General features: G+C 34.3%; 1 protein-coding gene across 1 annotated transcript in view; it reads right to left on the bottom strand.

The window, feature by feature from the left end:
• The window catches only part of BUB1B (BUB1 mitotic checkpoint serine/threonine kinase B), a 58,725-nt gene extending 40,466 nt beyond the window's left edge, over window positions 1–18,259 (bottom strand). The window contains exons 1-8 of the mRNA XM_031952081.1: window positions 18,156–18,259; window positions 15,295–15,437; window positions 14,275–14,334; window positions 13,943–14,087; window positions 7,237–7,433; window positions 6,311–6,480; window positions 5,032–5,231; window positions 4,745–4,836 (exon numbers count right to left, since the gene is read on the bottom strand). Of these exons, the coding sequence (XP_031807941.1) occupies window positions 4,745–4,836; window positions 5,032–5,231; window positions 6,311–6,480; window positions 7,237–7,433; window positions 13,943–14,087; window positions 14,275–14,334; window positions 15,295–15,428 (998 nt within the window). The 5' untranslated portion in view covers window positions 15,429–15,437; window positions 18,156–18,259. The remainder of the gene's footprint in view (window positions 1–4,744; window positions 4,837–5,031; window positions 5,232–6,310; window positions 6,481–7,236; window positions 7,434–13,942; window positions 14,088–14,274; window positions 14,335–15,294; window positions 15,438–18,155) is intronic.
• Between the last annotated feature and the right edge of the window lie 925 nt (window positions 18,260–19,184).

Raw genomic sequence — 19,184 nt, 5'->3', positions numbered from 1 at the left:
AAAATAAATTTCCACATGTGCAATCAAAGAAACAAGAGTGAGAGAAAGAAACATGCCTCAATCTACACTGCATACATCAGTTCTTTCTTTTAGAGGTAGATAGCATTTTGTATCGTGAATCCTTTGAAACTGTAGTGAGTTATTGTGCTGATCAGTTACAAAGTTTTTCACAGTTGATTATCTTTACAATGTTGCTATTAAAGTGTATTTTCCTGGTTCTGCTCCTTCACTTTCCATCAGTTTATAAAAGTCTTAACAAGTCTTCCTAAACTATATATAATTTTATTTCATTATTTCAGTTTTTTGGACACAGTTCCAAATTACTTTCCAGAATGTTTGGATTAGTTCACAGCTTCATCAACAATGCATTAGGGTACATATTTTCCCTTTCAAGAATGTAATTTTCTTTTTCTGTCATCTTAGCTAATCTGAGTGGTACCTCAAGTTGTTTCATTTGCATTTATGTAATTATTAGAGCATTTTCATGACAAATAGCACACAGACACACAATGTGTGTGTATATATTATATGTATGTATGTATCCTTTTAAATGAAATAATTTTTAGCTCTTTCTTATGTATGTAATAAAAGATTTGCGCCTGATACAATTCTCTATGCTTCCCAATTGCCTTTTGTTCTGCTATACAATCACGACAAATTTCTCTGAAAGAAGATGAAAATGGTTAAATGTTGGAGGTTCTACAGTAAGACAGTCCCATCAATGCACTATTGGATAAGTAATAAATTAGTTCAATTGTATGGGAAAATAATTTGACATTATACTAGAAAACATTATATCCTTCAAGAGTGTTATCTCTACTAAAAATAAACTCCAAAATGATCAAAGTCGGATAGAAAGGTTCTATATATGCAAATATAATTTGTAGCAACTTTCCACTGCATCACTTTGCAAACAACTGATAATCAATTAGTAGTATCTACTACTATATGCCCAGGCATTGTGTGAAGAACTGGAAACAGAAAAGAAACTAAACAGTTCCCATGTACAAGAATCTTTTATATTAGGCAAGGAGAGAGAAGGGAAGGAGGACAACTTTAGTTTTTCTCTGAATTGGCCAACTCATTGCCAAGTGCCTCTTGGATTCTGAACTAAAGGTTCTTTACCTATCTCAAACTCATTTTATACAAAATAGAACTCATTATCTTCCACTACTTTGAACTATTTTCTCAAACACACAGCTTTACAATCTATTTTTACTTTATTACTCACTCTTACACATGCTACATATTCGATTTTCAAATTTTGTTTTGTCACACCTTCTTTTACATGTGGTCCCTTTTCTTCACTCACACAGCCAATATTCTAGTATAGGTCCTCATTATCTCTTGGCTGGACTATTTCAATAGCCTTTTCATTGATCTCCTTGCCTCAAGAAGTCTTTCTATTACAGTCCATTCTCCATTCAGCTGCCATATTTTCTAGATATGTTCATGCTCCATGAGCTCCAGTTGTTTTCTCTTTCCTCCAAAAATAAACATAAAGACCTATGCTTGGCATTCAAAGCTTTCCATAACTTTGCTCCTTCCTCCTTTTTGAGCCTCTCATCTCTTTGTCCCTTCCATTTACTGTCACACCGGCCTACCTGCAATTCCTTGAAAATTGACTCACATTTCTGTGCCTTTGTCATGGCTGTCCTTCATGCTAGGAAAGCTTTGTCCCTTCACCTCTGCTTTCTTCTCAAAGCACACTTTCTACAAGCCTTTATTAATCTTTTCAAGTACTAATTCCTCCCCTTTCAGATTATCTACCATTTATTCTAAATACATTTTACATGTTCCTAATTATTTATCAGTTGTCTCTCTCCCTCATTACTCTTTCCTTCCATGATGAAAAATGCTATCCACCTCCAGAGAGAGAAAACTGATGAATACTGAGTGTGAACTGAAGCCCACTTTAAAAAATTTTTTTGAAACAGAAATGTTTTGCATGACTTAACATGGTAAAAGCAATACTATATTGACTACCTTCTCAGGGAATGAAGGAGAGAAAATTTGGAACTCGAGATTTTTTTTTAAAAAATGAACACTGCAAATTAAAAATATATATAATTGGAAAATACCTAACAAAACAAATTTTTTTATTCTAGAGGCAACAAGCAAATATTAGAGCTTTTGAAAAGAGGGAGTGACATGATCAGACTTATGCACCCTGAAATTTCACTTTGGAAGTTATGCATAAAATAGATCACAAAGAGGAGAGACTTAAGGTAGAATGAGCCTATTAGAGAATAAACCAACTAGTACATAAATTGAATAGAATGCTGCTGTGGTATAAGAAAGGACAAATATGAAAAATTCAAGGAAACTCGGTAAGACTTATATAAAATGATGCAGAATGAAGTACACAGAAGCTAGATAATTTATAAACCTATCATAACAAAACAACTCTAAAAGACACCTGAACACTGATCAATGTATAGAATCAATCCTCCACACTGTTTTTATTACTTGCTAGTGAAGCCTTGCCTCCTCTTAAGGTAAGTGTGGAATGAAGCATTTATTATCAGACATAAACAATGTATATTTCTTTTAATTAGGCAAACTAAGGCAATATTTGTTTAGCTTCAGGTCTTTGTTGGGGAAGAAAGGTTTATTGGTGGTAGGGGTAGGAGATGGATATACTAGAAAGTGCCAGTATTTTTTAAATTAAAAAGTCCATCAATGAAACACAGTTTAAAGATAAAGGGAAAAGGTTAAATTATTTGATCTCTTCTAGCTTCAAATCTATGATGGACAAATTCCATAATAATCAGATTCAGATACCATCTACCTCAATCTACTTGAATGGCAAAAATGTAAAAAAATGTAAAAAAAAAAAAAAAAAAAAGGTTTTTAAAAGCCCATATTGGTAAACCTCTTAATTTTTATCTATATTTATAATCTATATTTAAATAAATATTTCCTAAGAAAAATATATCTCTTCCTCACTATCACACATTATATAAAAGTGAAACCTTAGATTTTTCATAGATTAATTTTTCAAAGAATCCATAAAAAAAGATCTACTGCAGAAGAAAATAAAAAAGTTTAAATGAATCTAAGTAATCAGTGTCTCAAGGAATAATCTAATAAACCTAAGAGTTTTTCACATTGCTAAAATATTTCAGACATGTAACTTCTTACATTCCATTTCAAGAATTGCAAAGGAATTTTTATTACAGTAAATAAAATACAGATTTCACAGTAATTTCAGAATTCTCAAACTTAGGGACTAATGGGACCAAAGGCATTAGTAAGTAGTAGTTTCAAAGTGTATTTAACAGATCATCTCTGTTTCAAAATTTTGAGCAAAAGGAAAAAAAAAACCCTACTTCTTTAAGAATTCTTATCTTAAGAAGGAAAACTATGGCTTCAAAGTTGTTTTACATTAAATATCTGTGATATCTCATATCCAAGATATACAAGAAATTTAAAACACCCACCCACATGAATCACTGCCGACAGAAGTCAAGAGATGCAGTTTTCAAAAGAATTGCAAAGATGATAAAATTTAAGATTACTCCAAATCATTACTAAGAGACATGTGAATTAAAATTCTGAAGTTTCACCTCAGATACAGAGAATTAGTAAAAATGGTAAAAGATAGAAATAATCAATGTTAAAGAGACAGTGGGAAGATAAGCAAACTTATGGTGGAGCTGTGAATCAATCTAGTCAATCCAGAAAGTAGTTTGGAATAATACTAAAAAATAGTGAATAAAATATACACATTCTTTGATCCAGAAATCTTACTTCTAGAAATAAATTCCAAGGGGGTTCAAGACAAAAAGAAAGGTATCATATACCCCTAAATATTCTTAACAGTATATATATTTTTGTTAACAAAAAATAGAAATGAATTAGTCATGCACTGATTGGGAAATGACTAAAGAAAACATGCTATATAAATGTATTATTACTGTGTTTTAAGAAAAAATAAATGAATTCAAAGAATCATGAATTTATGTGAATTGATGCACTAGTGAAGCAAACAGAACTAGAAAAAACATTAATGACTACAACAATACTATAAATCAAAGAAACAAACCATATGCTATGTAATTATAATGACCAAGTCTAGTTCTAAAAACAAATTTGGAAAACACACTTTTCCCTTACTTTGCTGCATAGGAAAGGGACTTTAGCTATGGAATACTTCAGACTGTCAAATGAAGTCAATGTGCTGGTTAGTATTATTGAACTATCTTTTCTTTTCCACTTTGTAAATCTTTGTTTCAAGGGTAGACTTTTTTAGTATGGAAGGAAGGGAGGATATAGTTGCAAACAAAAGTGACATACATAAGCAACAGACATTAATGCAAAATAACTTTTTATCTTTGAGAACCTACTCATTCCTTAAAAGCAAAACAAAAAATATATACTTTTAAATAATAAAAATATCATCTGCCTTGAATAGCATAGCCTATTCTTAATATTTCCTCACTGTGAAAAGTCAGACTTTAACAACTCAATCTGAGAAGCTAAAAACAATTGACTTTTGATAGTTGCTAATTAATGAAAGCAAAACATTTATCTTAAAACAAAAATGATTATCCTTGATTATCCTGTGTAAAAAAGAGCTTAATTCCTTTAATAATGGTTCTTCCCCACTGAAGATACGGGCTAACTGTTTCTAGAGTATGTGCAGTTATAAAGAAAACATCCAAACTAGCTTAGGTTAAAATATGACCAGTCCCCATTACTTACTAATTCTTATTTAAGAGCATCTGAGAATCAAACTCACATTATTTGTTGTTGTGCAGACTCTTCCACATATGGGATAAAATTTGGTAGTGTGGTTGGTACAGTGGCCACAGAAGCTGGATTACTACGAAGCTGTTGGAGAACAAAGTGGAAAAAGATTTAAAATGAACAGATATACTGGCAGTAACTCTTTCATTCAAGATATTTTCAAAAACTTCTTCCTATCCTATTGAGAAGAAGCCAGAAAATGTAAAGGCAAAATTATTTCCATTTCTTTCCCCAATCCTAACCCTCTACTAGCCCAATGCAGTCAAGGTATGTCCTTACTCGGCCTTTGGTCCACGGTCCCGCCTGCAGCTCATTCTCTTTGGCCCTACGAACTGGTGGTGCTTTCCATGGTTCAGCCGTAACCATTGGCAGCTCTGTTCTAGAGGCTCCATCAGCATTTTCATCAAAAACAGCAAATTTAGAGCCACTCAACATTTGCTGAGTAACAGGATTTGGAAGCCCCCGGACCTGGTTTGAAGCTAGGGGGAAAAAAGGGAATTCTTATATTTTCAATAATTGTAAATTTAATAACAACTACAACTAAACAAAAATATGAATTTTTTAACTTCAAACTACTATTAATTATATTTAATAACAACAATGATTTATTTGCTTTTTGTCTTATGCTGATCTGTTCTGTCAGTGTACTTAAACAATGTTCTGCTTTAAGGTTTTTTTTGCTTTTTAATATAATCATAGGTAATATGTATATTGTTATTCTAATTCTGATAAAGTTACTTTGCAGAAAAATAAGCTTTTGAATAAAAACTATTATTTATAAATCAGAATAACTATCCTTGAAATTAAAGATATTTTATTTTGTAGCTATAAGTAGTTTTGTCTATTAGCATAGAATTAAAGATGGAAAGGCTTTTCCACTAATCTACTAATTAATTCATCACTTTTTTGGCAGTCCTTTCCAAAACTTATCAACTTCCATAAAGAGATCACACACTTCCTCCAGGCCAGCTCCTCTTTTGTGCTCACCTAAGGTCCAGGATTGCAATCTAAGCCATTTTTCTGTCAATGAAGACAAAGAGGTCTTGTCTAGTTATTCTTCATCTGTTTGAGACTCTAAATCACTTTTTACCCTTTTTTCTACTCTGGACTAAGAAAAAAAAAAAAAAAGCTGTTGTTTTAGTCTGTCTTCTTATATTAATTTTCCAGGTCTTTCACTGAGTCTCATGATTTTCTCCTGAATTCCTTATGAGTTCTTTACTCCCCTCAAGTAAGAAATCTCACAAATGAATAAAGATAATTCCTCTAAAAAGGGTCTGTTGCTTTTGCCAGTGCCAAGCATGGAGACACTAACGATTCTTCACTATCAGCTTAAAACCCAGAGCTTGTTTGCAATGGCACAAAAATTCCTGACCTGTAGTACTATTATATGCCCACCTTCCCTCTGCCCCAAAATGCCATACAGTGTGCAATAGAGAGTTGCTTTAAGTCCCAATTTTGTATTTTTGAAATCATGATCTCTTCATAAGTCACTTTGCCATTACTTGCTTCCTCATGTTAAGTATTATTCACAAGACTGATGCCCTTATGCTGAGCTTACCCTTAAGAGCACCTCCTACACGATTAATGGGGACTTTTGCTATTTTTTTCCCTTTGCTTTTCAAATCAGCCAGAGTGCTTCGCTGAGGTCCAGAAGCCTCAGGGATATCTTCTTCCTCCTCTTTTTCAAGTGCCAACAGAGTATGTCGAGACACACGAAACTGGAACTGCCTAAAGAGAATGGACAATGGATTGAAGTAATATGGAGTGCCATGGGAAAATTGTAGGCCCTGGAGTCAGCCAATCAGGGTCTGAGTATCAGTTCTGCCACAGATGTTTGTCTCACACCTGTGTGACGCTGGCCAAGTCACTTCCCATCTTTAGATCTTAATTTCTTCATCTTCTCATCATAACCTCATTTGCAGTTTTCTTGGCAAAGATACTGACGTAGCTTTCCATTTCATCTCCAGCTCATTTTATAGATAATGAAAGTGAAGCAGAGGTAAGAGACTTGCCCAGGTCACACAACCTATAAGTGTCTGAGGCCAGATTTGAATTGAGGAAAATAAGTCTTCTTGATTCTAGGTCCAGGGCTCAATCTCCTATGTCACCTAGCTAATTTCATCTAGAAGAAGCTTTTCCCAATTCCTTTTCTTTCTTTCCTTCTCAAATTATTTTGCATACATGCTTTTATTCACACGTTCTATCTCCCAGTAGAAATTAAGCTCAACAGCCAGGTTTCTTTTTGGATCCATGGCCTCCAACATAATATTTTGCACAAAACAAGTGCTAAATATTTGTTTCACTGGATTATGTAGTTGCAACCACAGTAAAAAAAATCAAAGGAGTGGCCACCCAAAATATGAGGATTAAACATCTGTCAAAGATGGTCTCTATCACAGATTAGCATGCATTTACAAGTGAAAAATACTAGGTGTCTCTACTAGTTCTTTATACAACTCCATTTTATTTAAAACGGTAACTTACCGATGATGTGACTGCAGTTTGTCCAGTGGCTCAGCCTTGCACTGAAATCCTTCTTGGAATATCAAATCTGCTTTCTTATAGTTTTCTCTGGCCTCATATTCTTCAGCCCATGAAATGTAGAACTGGGCTAATGAAATGCCGATCCCTTGACTGTGTAAGTAACTATACATATCCAAAGGTTCGTTGCATAAACATCCCTAAAATAAATGCAACATTTGTTTTTTTCCCCAAGTTTTAATAATGCACCAAACCAAAAATTTACCCAGACGAAAAAAATAATTTAGATATCAGATAACAGACAAGTAATGAGGGTACTAGAGAATCAGGGTTAAGATCATATAAATCTTGGATTTAATAAGTGATAGTAAGATAGAAAGCTTTCTTTTTTTTTTTTTTTTTTTTTTTTGTCTTCTCTTCCATATTAGGAAATTATCCTCTAATATTTTATTTATTTTTTTTTTTTTAATTTAATAGCCTTTTATTTACAGGATATATACATGGGTAACTTTACAGCATTAACAATTGCCAAACCTCTTGTTCCAATTTTTCACCTCTTACCCCCCCACCCCCTAAATGGCAGGATGACCAGTAGATGTTAAATATATTAAAATATAACTTAGATACATAATAAGTATACATGACCAAAACATTATTTTGCTGTACAAAAGAATCAGACTCTGAATTATTGTACAATTAGCTTGTGAAGGAAATCAAAATGCAGGTGTGCATAAATATAGGGATTAGGAATTCAATGTAATGGTTTTAGTCATCCCCCAGGGTTCTTTTTCTGGGTATAGCTGGTTCAGTTCATTACTGCTCCATTAGAAATGATTTGGTTGATCTTGTTGCTGAGGATGGCCTGATCCATCAGAACTGGTCATCATCTAGTATTGTTGTTGAAGTATATAATGATCTCCTGGTCCTGTCTCATTTCACTCAGCATCAGTTCAGTGTAAGTCTCTCAGGCCTTTCTGAAATCATCCTGTTGGTCATTTCTTACAGAACAGTAATATTCCATAATTTTCATATACCACAATTTATTCAGCCATTCTCCAACTGATGGACATCCATTCAGTTTCAGTTTCTAACCACTACAAAAGGGCTGCCACAAACATTACGTGCACATACAGGTCCCTTTCCTTCTTTATAATCTCTTTGGGATATAATCCCAGTAGTAACACTGCTGGATCAAAGGGTATGCACAGTTTGATAACTTTTTGAGCATAGTTCAAACTACTCTCCAAAATGGTTGGATTAGTTCACAACTCCACCAACAATGAATCAATGTCCCAGTTTTCCCACATCCCTCCAACAATCATCATTATTTTTCCTGTCATTTTAGCCAATCTGACAGGTGTGTAGTGGTATCTTAGAGTTGTCTTAATTTGCATTTCTCTGATTAATAATGACTTGGAGCATCTTTTCATATGACTAGAAATAGTTTCAATTTCTTCATCTGAGAATTGTCTGTTCATATCCTTTGACCATTTTTCAATTGGAGAATGGCTTGATTTTTTATAAATTAGAGTTAATTCTCTATATATTTTGGAAATGAGGCCTTTATCAGAACCTTTGACTGTAAAAATATTTTCCCAGTTTATTGCTTCCCTTCTAATCTTGTCTGCATTAGATTTGTTTGTACAAAAACTTTTCAGTTTGGTATAATCAAAATTTTCTATTTTGTGGTCAGTAATGATCTCTAGTTCTGCTTTGGTCATAAAGACCTTCCCCTTCCACAGGTCTGAGATGTAAACTATCCTATGTTCCTCTAATTTATTAATGATTTCATTCTTTAAGATAGAAAGCTTTCAATTCAGTAGCCAGCCACTACTAGCTTTTCCCTTATAACACAAAGACCAGGTGTATTGGACAAGGGAAAGGGTAGCTGCTGGTTTATCTGGCTTAAGTAAGTAACCTTTAAAAGACACAGGGGAAGGGAAAATAAAGTAATCCAAGGTAATTTTTGTTTATTTAAATGGTATAAAAAGAAAAGAGTCAAGAATTTTCCCAATAGACAGGTAGTAAAAGTATTATTTCCTTAGGATACTGAGCAAAGTGAAGCAACTTCAACAGTACTAAATGTTAGAAGTGAGCCTCAAATAGAAGTATTCTGTGTTCTGCCCAATATGACACACTATTCCATTAACTGGCTCTAAGCATTACTTTTCAATCAACCATAGAAAGACACAATTGGCCCACTTATCCAAAGAACCTAAGGCCCATGAGCATTCTTATGCTTCATACCTTACTATCCTGTAGAAAACCTATGCTATGCTATGCCCAGAAAAATAACTCTGGGAGATGACTAAAAACCATTACATTAAATTCCCAATCCCTATATTTATGCACACCTGCATTTTTGATTTCCTTCACAAGCTAATTGTACAATAATTCAGAGTCTGATTCTTTTTGTACAGCAAAATAATGTTTTGGTCATGTATACTTATTGTGTATCTAAGTTATATTTTAATATATTTAACATCTACTGGTCATCCTGCCATCTAGGGAGGGGTGGGGGTAAGAGGTGAAAAATTGGAACAAGAGGTTTGGCAATTGTTAATGCTGTAAAGTTACCCATGTATATATCCTGTAAATAAAAGGCTATTAAAAAAAAAAAAAAAAAAACCTATGCTATGGCCACCTTCGAAGTATTTTATCATTCCAGTCTTCCACACTATCTACTATATTCGTCTGTAAATATTCATTCTCCATTTTGTCTCATTTCCCCAACATATTTTATTTAATAAAGATGTTTTTCTCCCCCTCTTTTCCTCAGTGGGAAAAAAAATCTCCCAAACAAAATACAATGCATTTCTATGTGGAAAGGCTTCTGAGTATGGCCTACTATTGAAAATAGTGCTCTATTTCCTGAAATTTTTTAATTTGTCACCTATAACCCTCCATAGATTTGGCTTTATATTTTACTCTTAAAGCTCATGGTACAGATAGAGCTAAAAGAAGGAGAATGTCTGACCTGCAGACCATATAAGGCCCATGAAATCATTTGGTCTGACCCTACCACGGCAACCGCAGGTGATGATGAACTGAAAGCTAGGTCCAACAACCTCCTACTGCTTGAGTTTTTAAGATGGTAATTTTGTATAGCTCGCAAAGATGTTATAAATATCCAAATCGCCCTTGGCAGAAAAAAAGATTCCTCACCCTGGACTGAAGTTTTCTTTGTTAATATTTGAATGCCACTGATCCATTGAGTCTTAGGATTTTTTTCTAGAACAAAAGTAGAAAAGTTTTTCCTTCTCTAAAACTATTTGCTAAAGAGATGACTGTTCAATTATACAAATATTGCTATCTCCAGAAAAGCATGCTTTTATGCCAATAATGATTTGTTAGGAAACTTTTAAAAATCAAATTAATTTCAGTTTCACTCTTGCAGTATTAACTCTAAAAGTTAATAGGAACTCCATAAAAATACCACTTTTCATATAAATTATAAAAACAGCCTTACCTAGATTGAAAGTTCAAGTTTCTATTTTGCTTACAAAGAATATTTATTAAAGGATAGAACACAGCTCATTGTAGAGGCTGAGTAAATGCTTGTTGATTTATTATAACTCATTTGAATGGGAAAAGCAGAAGATAGCAAAAGAGTAGCATATACAGTTATTGAAGATGACAATACAGAGATAGGACTATGGAGCAAGAGCAACAGAGCAGTGCACAGAGTCAACAAAGAAAATGTAACTCTTGGAAACAAAGGATAAAAACAGCAGAGTGTCCAGTAGAATATAAATTGAGAAAATAGCATCTCCTTAGATTATGTTGGAGTAGGGCAATGACCTCTAAAAGGAGATCACCCACAGTCTGTGATAATAATGAAAAGGCTTATTTGAAGTTTATTTTTCCAATACATATATATCAACAGGTTGCTGAGCAAATTAAAAATTCCTCTGACAACTGTGTTTGTATTATTATACTACTTAACCCAGAAGATTTTCAATGTAGCAAGGGTATTTTAAAAACAAGCATTGCATACAATCAATATCTTAGTACCACAAGAAAGAGAGAGTACTAGTTACTTCATGATCTAAAAAGCAATATAATTGAAAAAATTTTTGACTGAAATTAAAAAAAAAAGTTATCATTTAGATTGATTAACCAAATTAGTGAAATTTGGTGTGTGCTCTTAGTTTTTTTGGAAAATGCGCTGCCCTCTATTGGCTGTCAGTGTTAGTTCTAGTCATAAACAAAGACAAGTGAATTTTGAAAACAAAACAAAAAAAAACCCCTCCTCTTTAAATTCACTATACCCACAGATTTCTCAGAGTTCCTGTAACATAGGGTTATTTAATAAAGTTATTCCACAGTTTTCAACTAGAACACTTTAAGAGAATAAACTCTTGAAAAATAGAGCCAAGTAAGGTTTATCTAAGTTTGAATAATACAAAATTTTGATTTAGTACGAGTTATATATAGTCTCAGAAGTGCTTGGTGCATATGAGGATGTAGCTAAAGATACCAATGTTCTGAAGAAAATAATCAATGGTTTTTACATTGAACAACACATTTTTGAAGTAGATGAGATTCCTTCCAGAACCTCGAAAAAACTCAAATCTGGGATTTTTAACTAAAATCAATGCTTGGTCTCAAAATTCTTGGGCTCTGAAAAGGTACAACAATCAATCACTTCTATTTCTTTAGTGATCAGATATGAAAGCACCAGTGATTAAAATTGTTTTTTGAAAATTAGTTTTCAAGTTTTTTTTTAAATTTCGTTTTCATAACTACTCTGAAATACCCTTTTCTTATCTTTGATATTATATTAGTAAATAGAACTTTACTTTTTAAAAATTCATTATATATTTTCAGTGATCTGGAAACAATCACCACATTTTAAATACAAAATGCAACTACTCTGGAAGTAGCTCATTTGCACTAATCAGTAATTTAACTGTGCTGAGAATACTTAAAGGGAATAGAAATTTCCCTTTTCCAAATTTCCAAAGTTAAGTAAATACAAAATTTATAAATATTGGCCTTTAGTACTCTAGGTTTCTGACATTTACTTTTACAAGATTTTGATTATTGCCATTTTACCTCCCTCCCTCCCCCCAAGATGGCACTCAATCTGACATTATACATATACATGTATAATCATATTAAATGATTTCTGACTTTAGGAATACTAGAGATGTCCCCTAAGTAAAGGATGTAAAAGGAAAGCTTACAGTTTTTTTTGACTTGAGTACAATTTGTTTTTGGCAACAAATTTCTTTTCCTTAAAATGAATGGAATTTTTAATGAGAAAAACTAAATATAAACTCTGGTGGCTATCCAGTAGTTATATTAGCCATATATGACTAGTACTTTGAGCCAAATGATGAAGCCACAGGTACAAGGGATTGGGAACATGCTACTCACTATGCTCATACTCAATCCATACCATATTACCTTCCAGATTAAAAAAAACCCCAACAAAACAAAAAATACAGTTTATTCCTGGCTTGATAATTCAGTTTTGTGCATCTAAAACCTAAGTTTCTTCTTATTTTTCTTTTGATTGTTTTTTCACTACTCATAAATAACTCCAATGGCCAGCAAGAGAAATGAAGATTTCAAGTTAAACATATATTGGATTACTTGCTATCTAGGGGAGGTGGTGAAGGGAAAGAGGGGAAAAATTTGGAACAAAAGGTTTTGCAAGGGTCAATGTTGAAAAATTATTATGTTTTGAAAATAAAAAGCTTTAATAAAAAAAATTTTTTTTAAGATTTCAAATTTTAAAAAGCAGCAGAAAAAAAAGTATCTATAATTAACACTAGAAAGACCAACACTACCCCCCAATTACAATAATTTTATTTCGTAATAAAAATTTTCATCTCTATTTTCTTTGCCTTAGGGATTGAAAAAAAAGGCCCTGTACCAATTGAAGTAGCTTAGTCCTTAGAAGTATTCTCAAATGCACTCCTTCTAGTATTAAAATTAATTCTTAAAAATTATCTATGCATTTTAGGCATTCTCTTGTTCTCATAGTTTTCATCAGATCATTAACTTACATATACTCTTATTCCAAACCAACTGACTTCCTTGCTATTCTCCATAAACAAGAAGTCATTCCAACTCTTTCTGTCTTTCCACAGATTGTTGGTCCCCTATCCTGGAATGTTTTACCCTCCTTACCTCCACCTTATAGAATTCCTGCCTTAAGTATATCAAAGGCCACATCTTAGAAGAGGTTTTATACCTCATCCTCCTAATCGTCAATATTCTCTTAGCACACTTCTGAAAATCATTCTATATTTACTTTGTCTATAGTCACATGTGTCTTGGATAATGTAGCTCTTATCATTATCCTCATAACACCACCCTCACCCTCAAGGCCAAGGACTATTTTGTTTTTGTCTTTGCATACTGAGCCCAGCTCCTAAAACTTAACAAAGGCTCAAATGTTTGTTGAATAGCATTTAAATCATGAGCAGTGATCATATGAGGACGTAAGATCCCTTTTCCTTGTAATATTATGACTCATTCTGTCAGTCTTCAAAAAAGTTACTCTAACAATGTCATTTATCAAGTATTTATTGAGCATCTACCATTTGCAAAGCATTGTGTTAATTACTGCCATGGTAAACAGAATCCCGAATCAAATTTTTTCCATATAAATTAGGTTATACCATTTTTATAATATATTAGATATCTCTAAAGAGTAAAACTATTTTAAAATAGTTGGTTCTTGACAATTACTCACCAATTTAAGCCAAAGACTGAGAAACCGGGGATCATTATAATATCGTTTTTCCTCCTGAAGGGCTTCCACAGCTCTTTCTAATAATGTTGACATATTACTTTCCTTTCCACCTTGAGGAAAGTTCTGCTCTGTCCAGTTAATGTACCTAAATTAGTACAAAAGGGGATAAAAATTAAACAATTCTCAGGTAAGTACATATTTTTTTGTTCTAAGATCTGTTCTGAATAGAGATGCTATTCTAATTTAGAACAAAAATAGTTTTTCAAGGGTAGTTCCCAGCCTCCATTTGTCAAGGTATTTCATCGGATGATCAAAATAACAAGAGCACCTACCTCATCCAAACATCTAGTGGATCGTCACCCGTATAAAAGCGAATTTCAGATTCAAATGCTCTGCAACAAACAGGCAATGACTTGTTAGCACTTCTTACATTACAGAAAAACAGTTAAATCAACACCCTAACTCCATTTTCATTTATAAGGATATATTGATGAGCTATCGTGTGCCTGGCATAGTACTAGGAATTATAAGATTTAAAATTTCAAAATGTGCATGCTCTAAGTTAGACAGTAAATACAAAGAAAACTCAAGTCGTAGAGGTCAACAGATCATCATAGAATTCAATAGACATATATACAATATATACACTGAGAAGGACTGAGAAAAAAATTTGATCCAACTAGGAAAAGGTTACTAGGAATCTAAAATGAAAGCTCAAGAGGCAGCATAAGGATACAAAGTCTATATAGATGGAATCTGAATGTCTCAAGGGAATTTCCTGACTTTTCTATAATTAGATAGTCTCATAATACACTGCGAAGCTTTTTAGCATCAAATTTGGATCTGGAAGGGAGCTTGGAGGTTAGAGAAGCAAAGAAAATTTAGAGAAAGGATCTTACAAATTATGAAGCACAATTTCTTTTATCTTCCATATGATCAATTGAGGCTCAGAAGGTTTAAGTGGCTTTGTCTAATAGCAAAGTTATGTGATAAGTGGCAATCAATCATTTACCTTTCTTCTGACTTCCACAACATACTAACATTTTATTTATTGCAAGAGGTAGGGAGGACCCATTTGTGAGATATCTTTAAACAGCATTATGGACAATTAACTAGTTAAAATGAGAATACATTAAAAGATTACACTTTTAATCTCAGAGGAGGATAAACCTTCATCATTGATAAGAAATTGCCTTAGTTAGCTATTTTATTGATAAGAAGATAAAATATACTACCAGTTAATACCCCTTCTGCCACCTGGCATTTTCCTACCCAAGTAGTTGGTTTTATTACTTAGGATAAATGGAAGCCACAAAGAAGCTGAAGAATTGATTTTTGACAGTTCCACTCACCTTTTTTGCTGATGGAGAGCAGTGTGACTGGCAGTATCCTGCTGTGCCAATGCTTCCTGCAGTGTGGACACAATCCGGCCTTGCCTCAAGGGTAGTACATTTTCTTTACTCAGCTCCCACTCCTCCCCCTCCATGGCTTTACTCTATAGAACAATAACTAAAATCAGATTCCTCTCCAAGAATCATTATTGATTTGTTAAAAGAATTTCACTTATAGAAATAGAATTTTTAGATTCTTTTTAAAGTCCTAAAAGTTACTCTTGCTGCATAGATTGAGCAAAAAGTATAGACAGACAGACATTAATGTGAAGTCATTATCCTACTGAAGAGCAGATTTTTCTTTTAGTTAACTTGTTACAATGTCTAATGGAGTTTGGCAAAAGGCATTATTATTTGCTAGTTCTATTGGACCACAGTTGAGGAGAGGCAAGCAAAGTGACTTACTATTTTGATATGTAAACAAAAAAATACAACTTCTATACCTATCCCTGAAAGTAAAACATTGTTTAGTTAAAAATGGACAGTAATGAAACCGTATAGACTCTTTGACCCAGTAAAACCCCTACTAGTACTACACTCCAAAGAGATCAAGGGAAAAGGATCTACATACACAAAAATATTTATAGTTCTATTTGTGGTGATGAATAATTGGAAATTGAAGTGATGTGCATCAACTGGGGAATCGTGAACAAGAAGTGGTATATGATTATGATGGAATATTATGGTACTATAAGAAATGACAAAAGGGATGGATTCAGAATAACCTGGGAAGACTTTTATGAACTGAAGCAAACCTGGCAGAAACAGGAAAACCTGTATACAATAACAGCAATATTGAAATGAGGATTAACTGTGAAAGGCTTAGCCCTTCTGATCAAGACAATGATCTAAGCCATTTCCAAAGGACCAATGATGACAAAACTATCCAACTCCAGAAATAGAATTTGCAAACTCTTGAGAATTGATTGAAGCATTTTGTTTTTTAATTTTTTCTGCAACATGACTATTATGTAAATATTTTGCATGATTTCATATGTATAACTAATATTATAGTACTAGTCTAGACTTAATTGTTTTTTTTTAAATGAATGCTAAAAATAAATTAAAAATTAAAGGAGAAAAAAATGAAAACAGTGGTAGTCAATAGCTGATCTTTCATCTGATGACTTAAATATGTTAATTCTGTTAAATATGTTATCAATAAACATAATTTTAAATATATATATATGTAAATAAGTAACCATAGTACATGAACAGAAAAATAGTTAATAGTCAGAGTTGGCCACCAAAGTTCTTTTTATTCATCTCACTTAGGGAAGCCCATATTATTTTGTTTTATAACAAGGTAATTACATAATTCTGTGCTTCTCAAAGAGAAGTCTGGGAACCCTGGGGAGGAAAGGGGGAAGAAAAGGGTGTCTCCAACTTTCCTTTTGAGCATCTACTAGATCAAAATTCTTTTCATGATAACACTAAAATATTTAATTTTAATTAAGAAAATATCAAAACATAATCCACAAAAACATAAATTTGGGGAAGTCTTCAATAATTTTTCGGAGTTGTAAGGAAGTCCTGAGCCCAAAATGTTTGAGAACTGCTACCACCATAACTCATTACACTGACAGACTCTCAAAGCTCCCAAAAACAATCAAAAGGCCCTTAGATAAATTAGCCACTCATTTATAATTAAATCTACTTAAAAAAAAATACAACACTGGAATAAAAAGAACATTCTTCAAAATCAAAGGACTGGTTGTCCCAGAGACCCCTTTTAGGGTTCTTTGAGATCAGAACTATTTTCATAATACTAAGATGCTTCAATTGCTAATACAATAGATATAACCCTCTTAAACAACAATTCCTTGGGAGGCTCTCAACAATAATAAATAATAAAAATGTAAAGAAAGGAGCCTAAGCCCCTAAATGTTCAACTGTTGCTTTACATCAACCCATACTCTATTTCACATGGTTCTTGTGAAGGTCAAATGAAATACAGTGCTTTGCAACTTTTAAGCACCAAAAACTAATCATTATTATATCTATGTATAAAATACGTGAACTTTAAAAAAAAAAATCTAAAATCACTAATCTCAAAGGACTGCTGCCAAACTGTGTAAGGTTCATTTGATTCAAACATCACCCAAAGCTTTTGGATAATTAGTACTTCATGAATTCTTATGCATTTCTCTTCTACCTGTGGCAAAATGCTAGTTTTGTGATATTTATTTTCTTATCCCTTATCTATGGCCTGTCTGCCCAGGATCTGCAGGTTATGACTCCAAATTTTTAATTTCTTCTCTCACTATTCAATCGCTGCTTCTACACCCTCTCGCTTTTGGTTATAAAGAAATGCTTAAAAAAAAAAAAAAAGAAGAGAAGAGAAGAGAAAAGAAAAAAGAAAAAAAAAAAAAAAAAGCCAGACGAGGCTGTTGGGGAAGTTGGAAGGGAAGAAGGGGAGGACATATGTGTGCTTATGGGGGGGAGGGGAGAGGGAGAGTGTGTTTGTGTGTAATGGGGAGTAAGAGAGTTAGGAAAAAGGTAGGAGTCCTCAGAGGACGGGATCTGGCCTTCTATTTACCCACACCACATGCCCCTTGGAGTCCCTCGCCGAATACTTTTTGCCCCTCACTACTTCCTCGGCCTTCTCGGGCATACAACGCCTTCCCCCACTGCCTCCCTTCACCAATCCAAACGCTCTCCCGATTCCCCACCCCCACTCGCTCCCAACCCCAACTTGAAGGCCTTTCCCCAACGCCACAAACAGCTGAACTCCCATTCTACCACTGGCTCAAAAGGCCTCCCCTGGACCCAGCCCGATGACTCTCTTCCTAACTGGGATCCAGTCCCTCCACTTCCCTCACCGTGAGGGATCCACCAACGACGGTCACCAAACAGCCTCCTCCAACATCCAGGCAGCTTCCTAGTTTCAAATTCAACGGTCCCGCGGCAAGCGAGGCCCCGCCCCTTCCGTCCTCTCGCGACACCTCATTGACTCCGGACTGGTGGAGAGAAAAGAGCGATTGGAAAGTGGCATTGTGGGACTTGTAGTTTCTTTGGAGGGGGGAGGGTTGCCTACGAAATCAACCGGCTGGCTCGTGCCGGATGCATGATGGGAGTTGTAGTTTCTAGGGTTCTGGATTTCGGGACTGCTCTACTTTAGGGATGAGGATTAGAAGAGACTTTAAAGAATATACGTTTCTAGCTAGAAAAGGCCCTTAGAGGTCATTAAATATGGTGCAGAAAGCTGGCATGGATTAAAATCCTGCTACAGACATTTACTAGCTAGTTATCAAGCATTTATTGAGTCATTATTATATGCTAAAGCACCTGGTAAAGCATTCTGCTAAACCCAAGGGGTAGGCAGAAAATCCCCTGCCCACAAGGAATTTACATTCTGTTGGGGGACTACAATATGCAAACGGTGTATATGCAAGGTACATACAAGCTAAATTGGAAATCCCGTTACTTGCCTCAGTTTCCCCATCTGTAAAATGGGAATGATGATAACCTCACAAGGTCATTGGGAAGGTCAAATAAGGTTATCATAGAATCCTAGACTGCGCTCTGAGAACTCATCTCGTCTGTCCTCTCTCGCTCTGTCCCCCGTTTTACAGATGAAGAAACCAGCCCAGAGAGGTTATTTGAGGTGCCTAGGAGAGTAGAGCTGGGTTTCACAGTTAATCCCTCAGATCCCCTATTTTCCGTTCTTTCCAATTTACTAAACTGAGCGATCTCTTTAAGGCTTGGAATCTTTGGCCCGAAGGGAGTGCTGATTTCTGTAAACCACAGTTAGATGAGGAGCTTGGTTTGGGGCTCTAGGCTCCATACCCCACCCCAGTCACTGCCCGCTGCCTCAGGTCTCTTGTCCATTAATGATTCGTCCTATGTCA

Source organism: Sarcophilus harrisii, chromosome 2 (assembly GCF_902635505.1).
Source record: "Sarcophilus harrisii chromosome 2, mSarHar1.11, whole genome shotgun sequence".
In the NCBI taxonomy this organism is placed as follows: Eukaryota; Metazoa; Chordata; class Mammalia; order Dasyuromorphia; family Dasyuridae; genus Sarcophilus; species Sarcophilus harrisii.
This window is presented reverse-complemented; position numbering and strand designations above follow the sequence as displayed.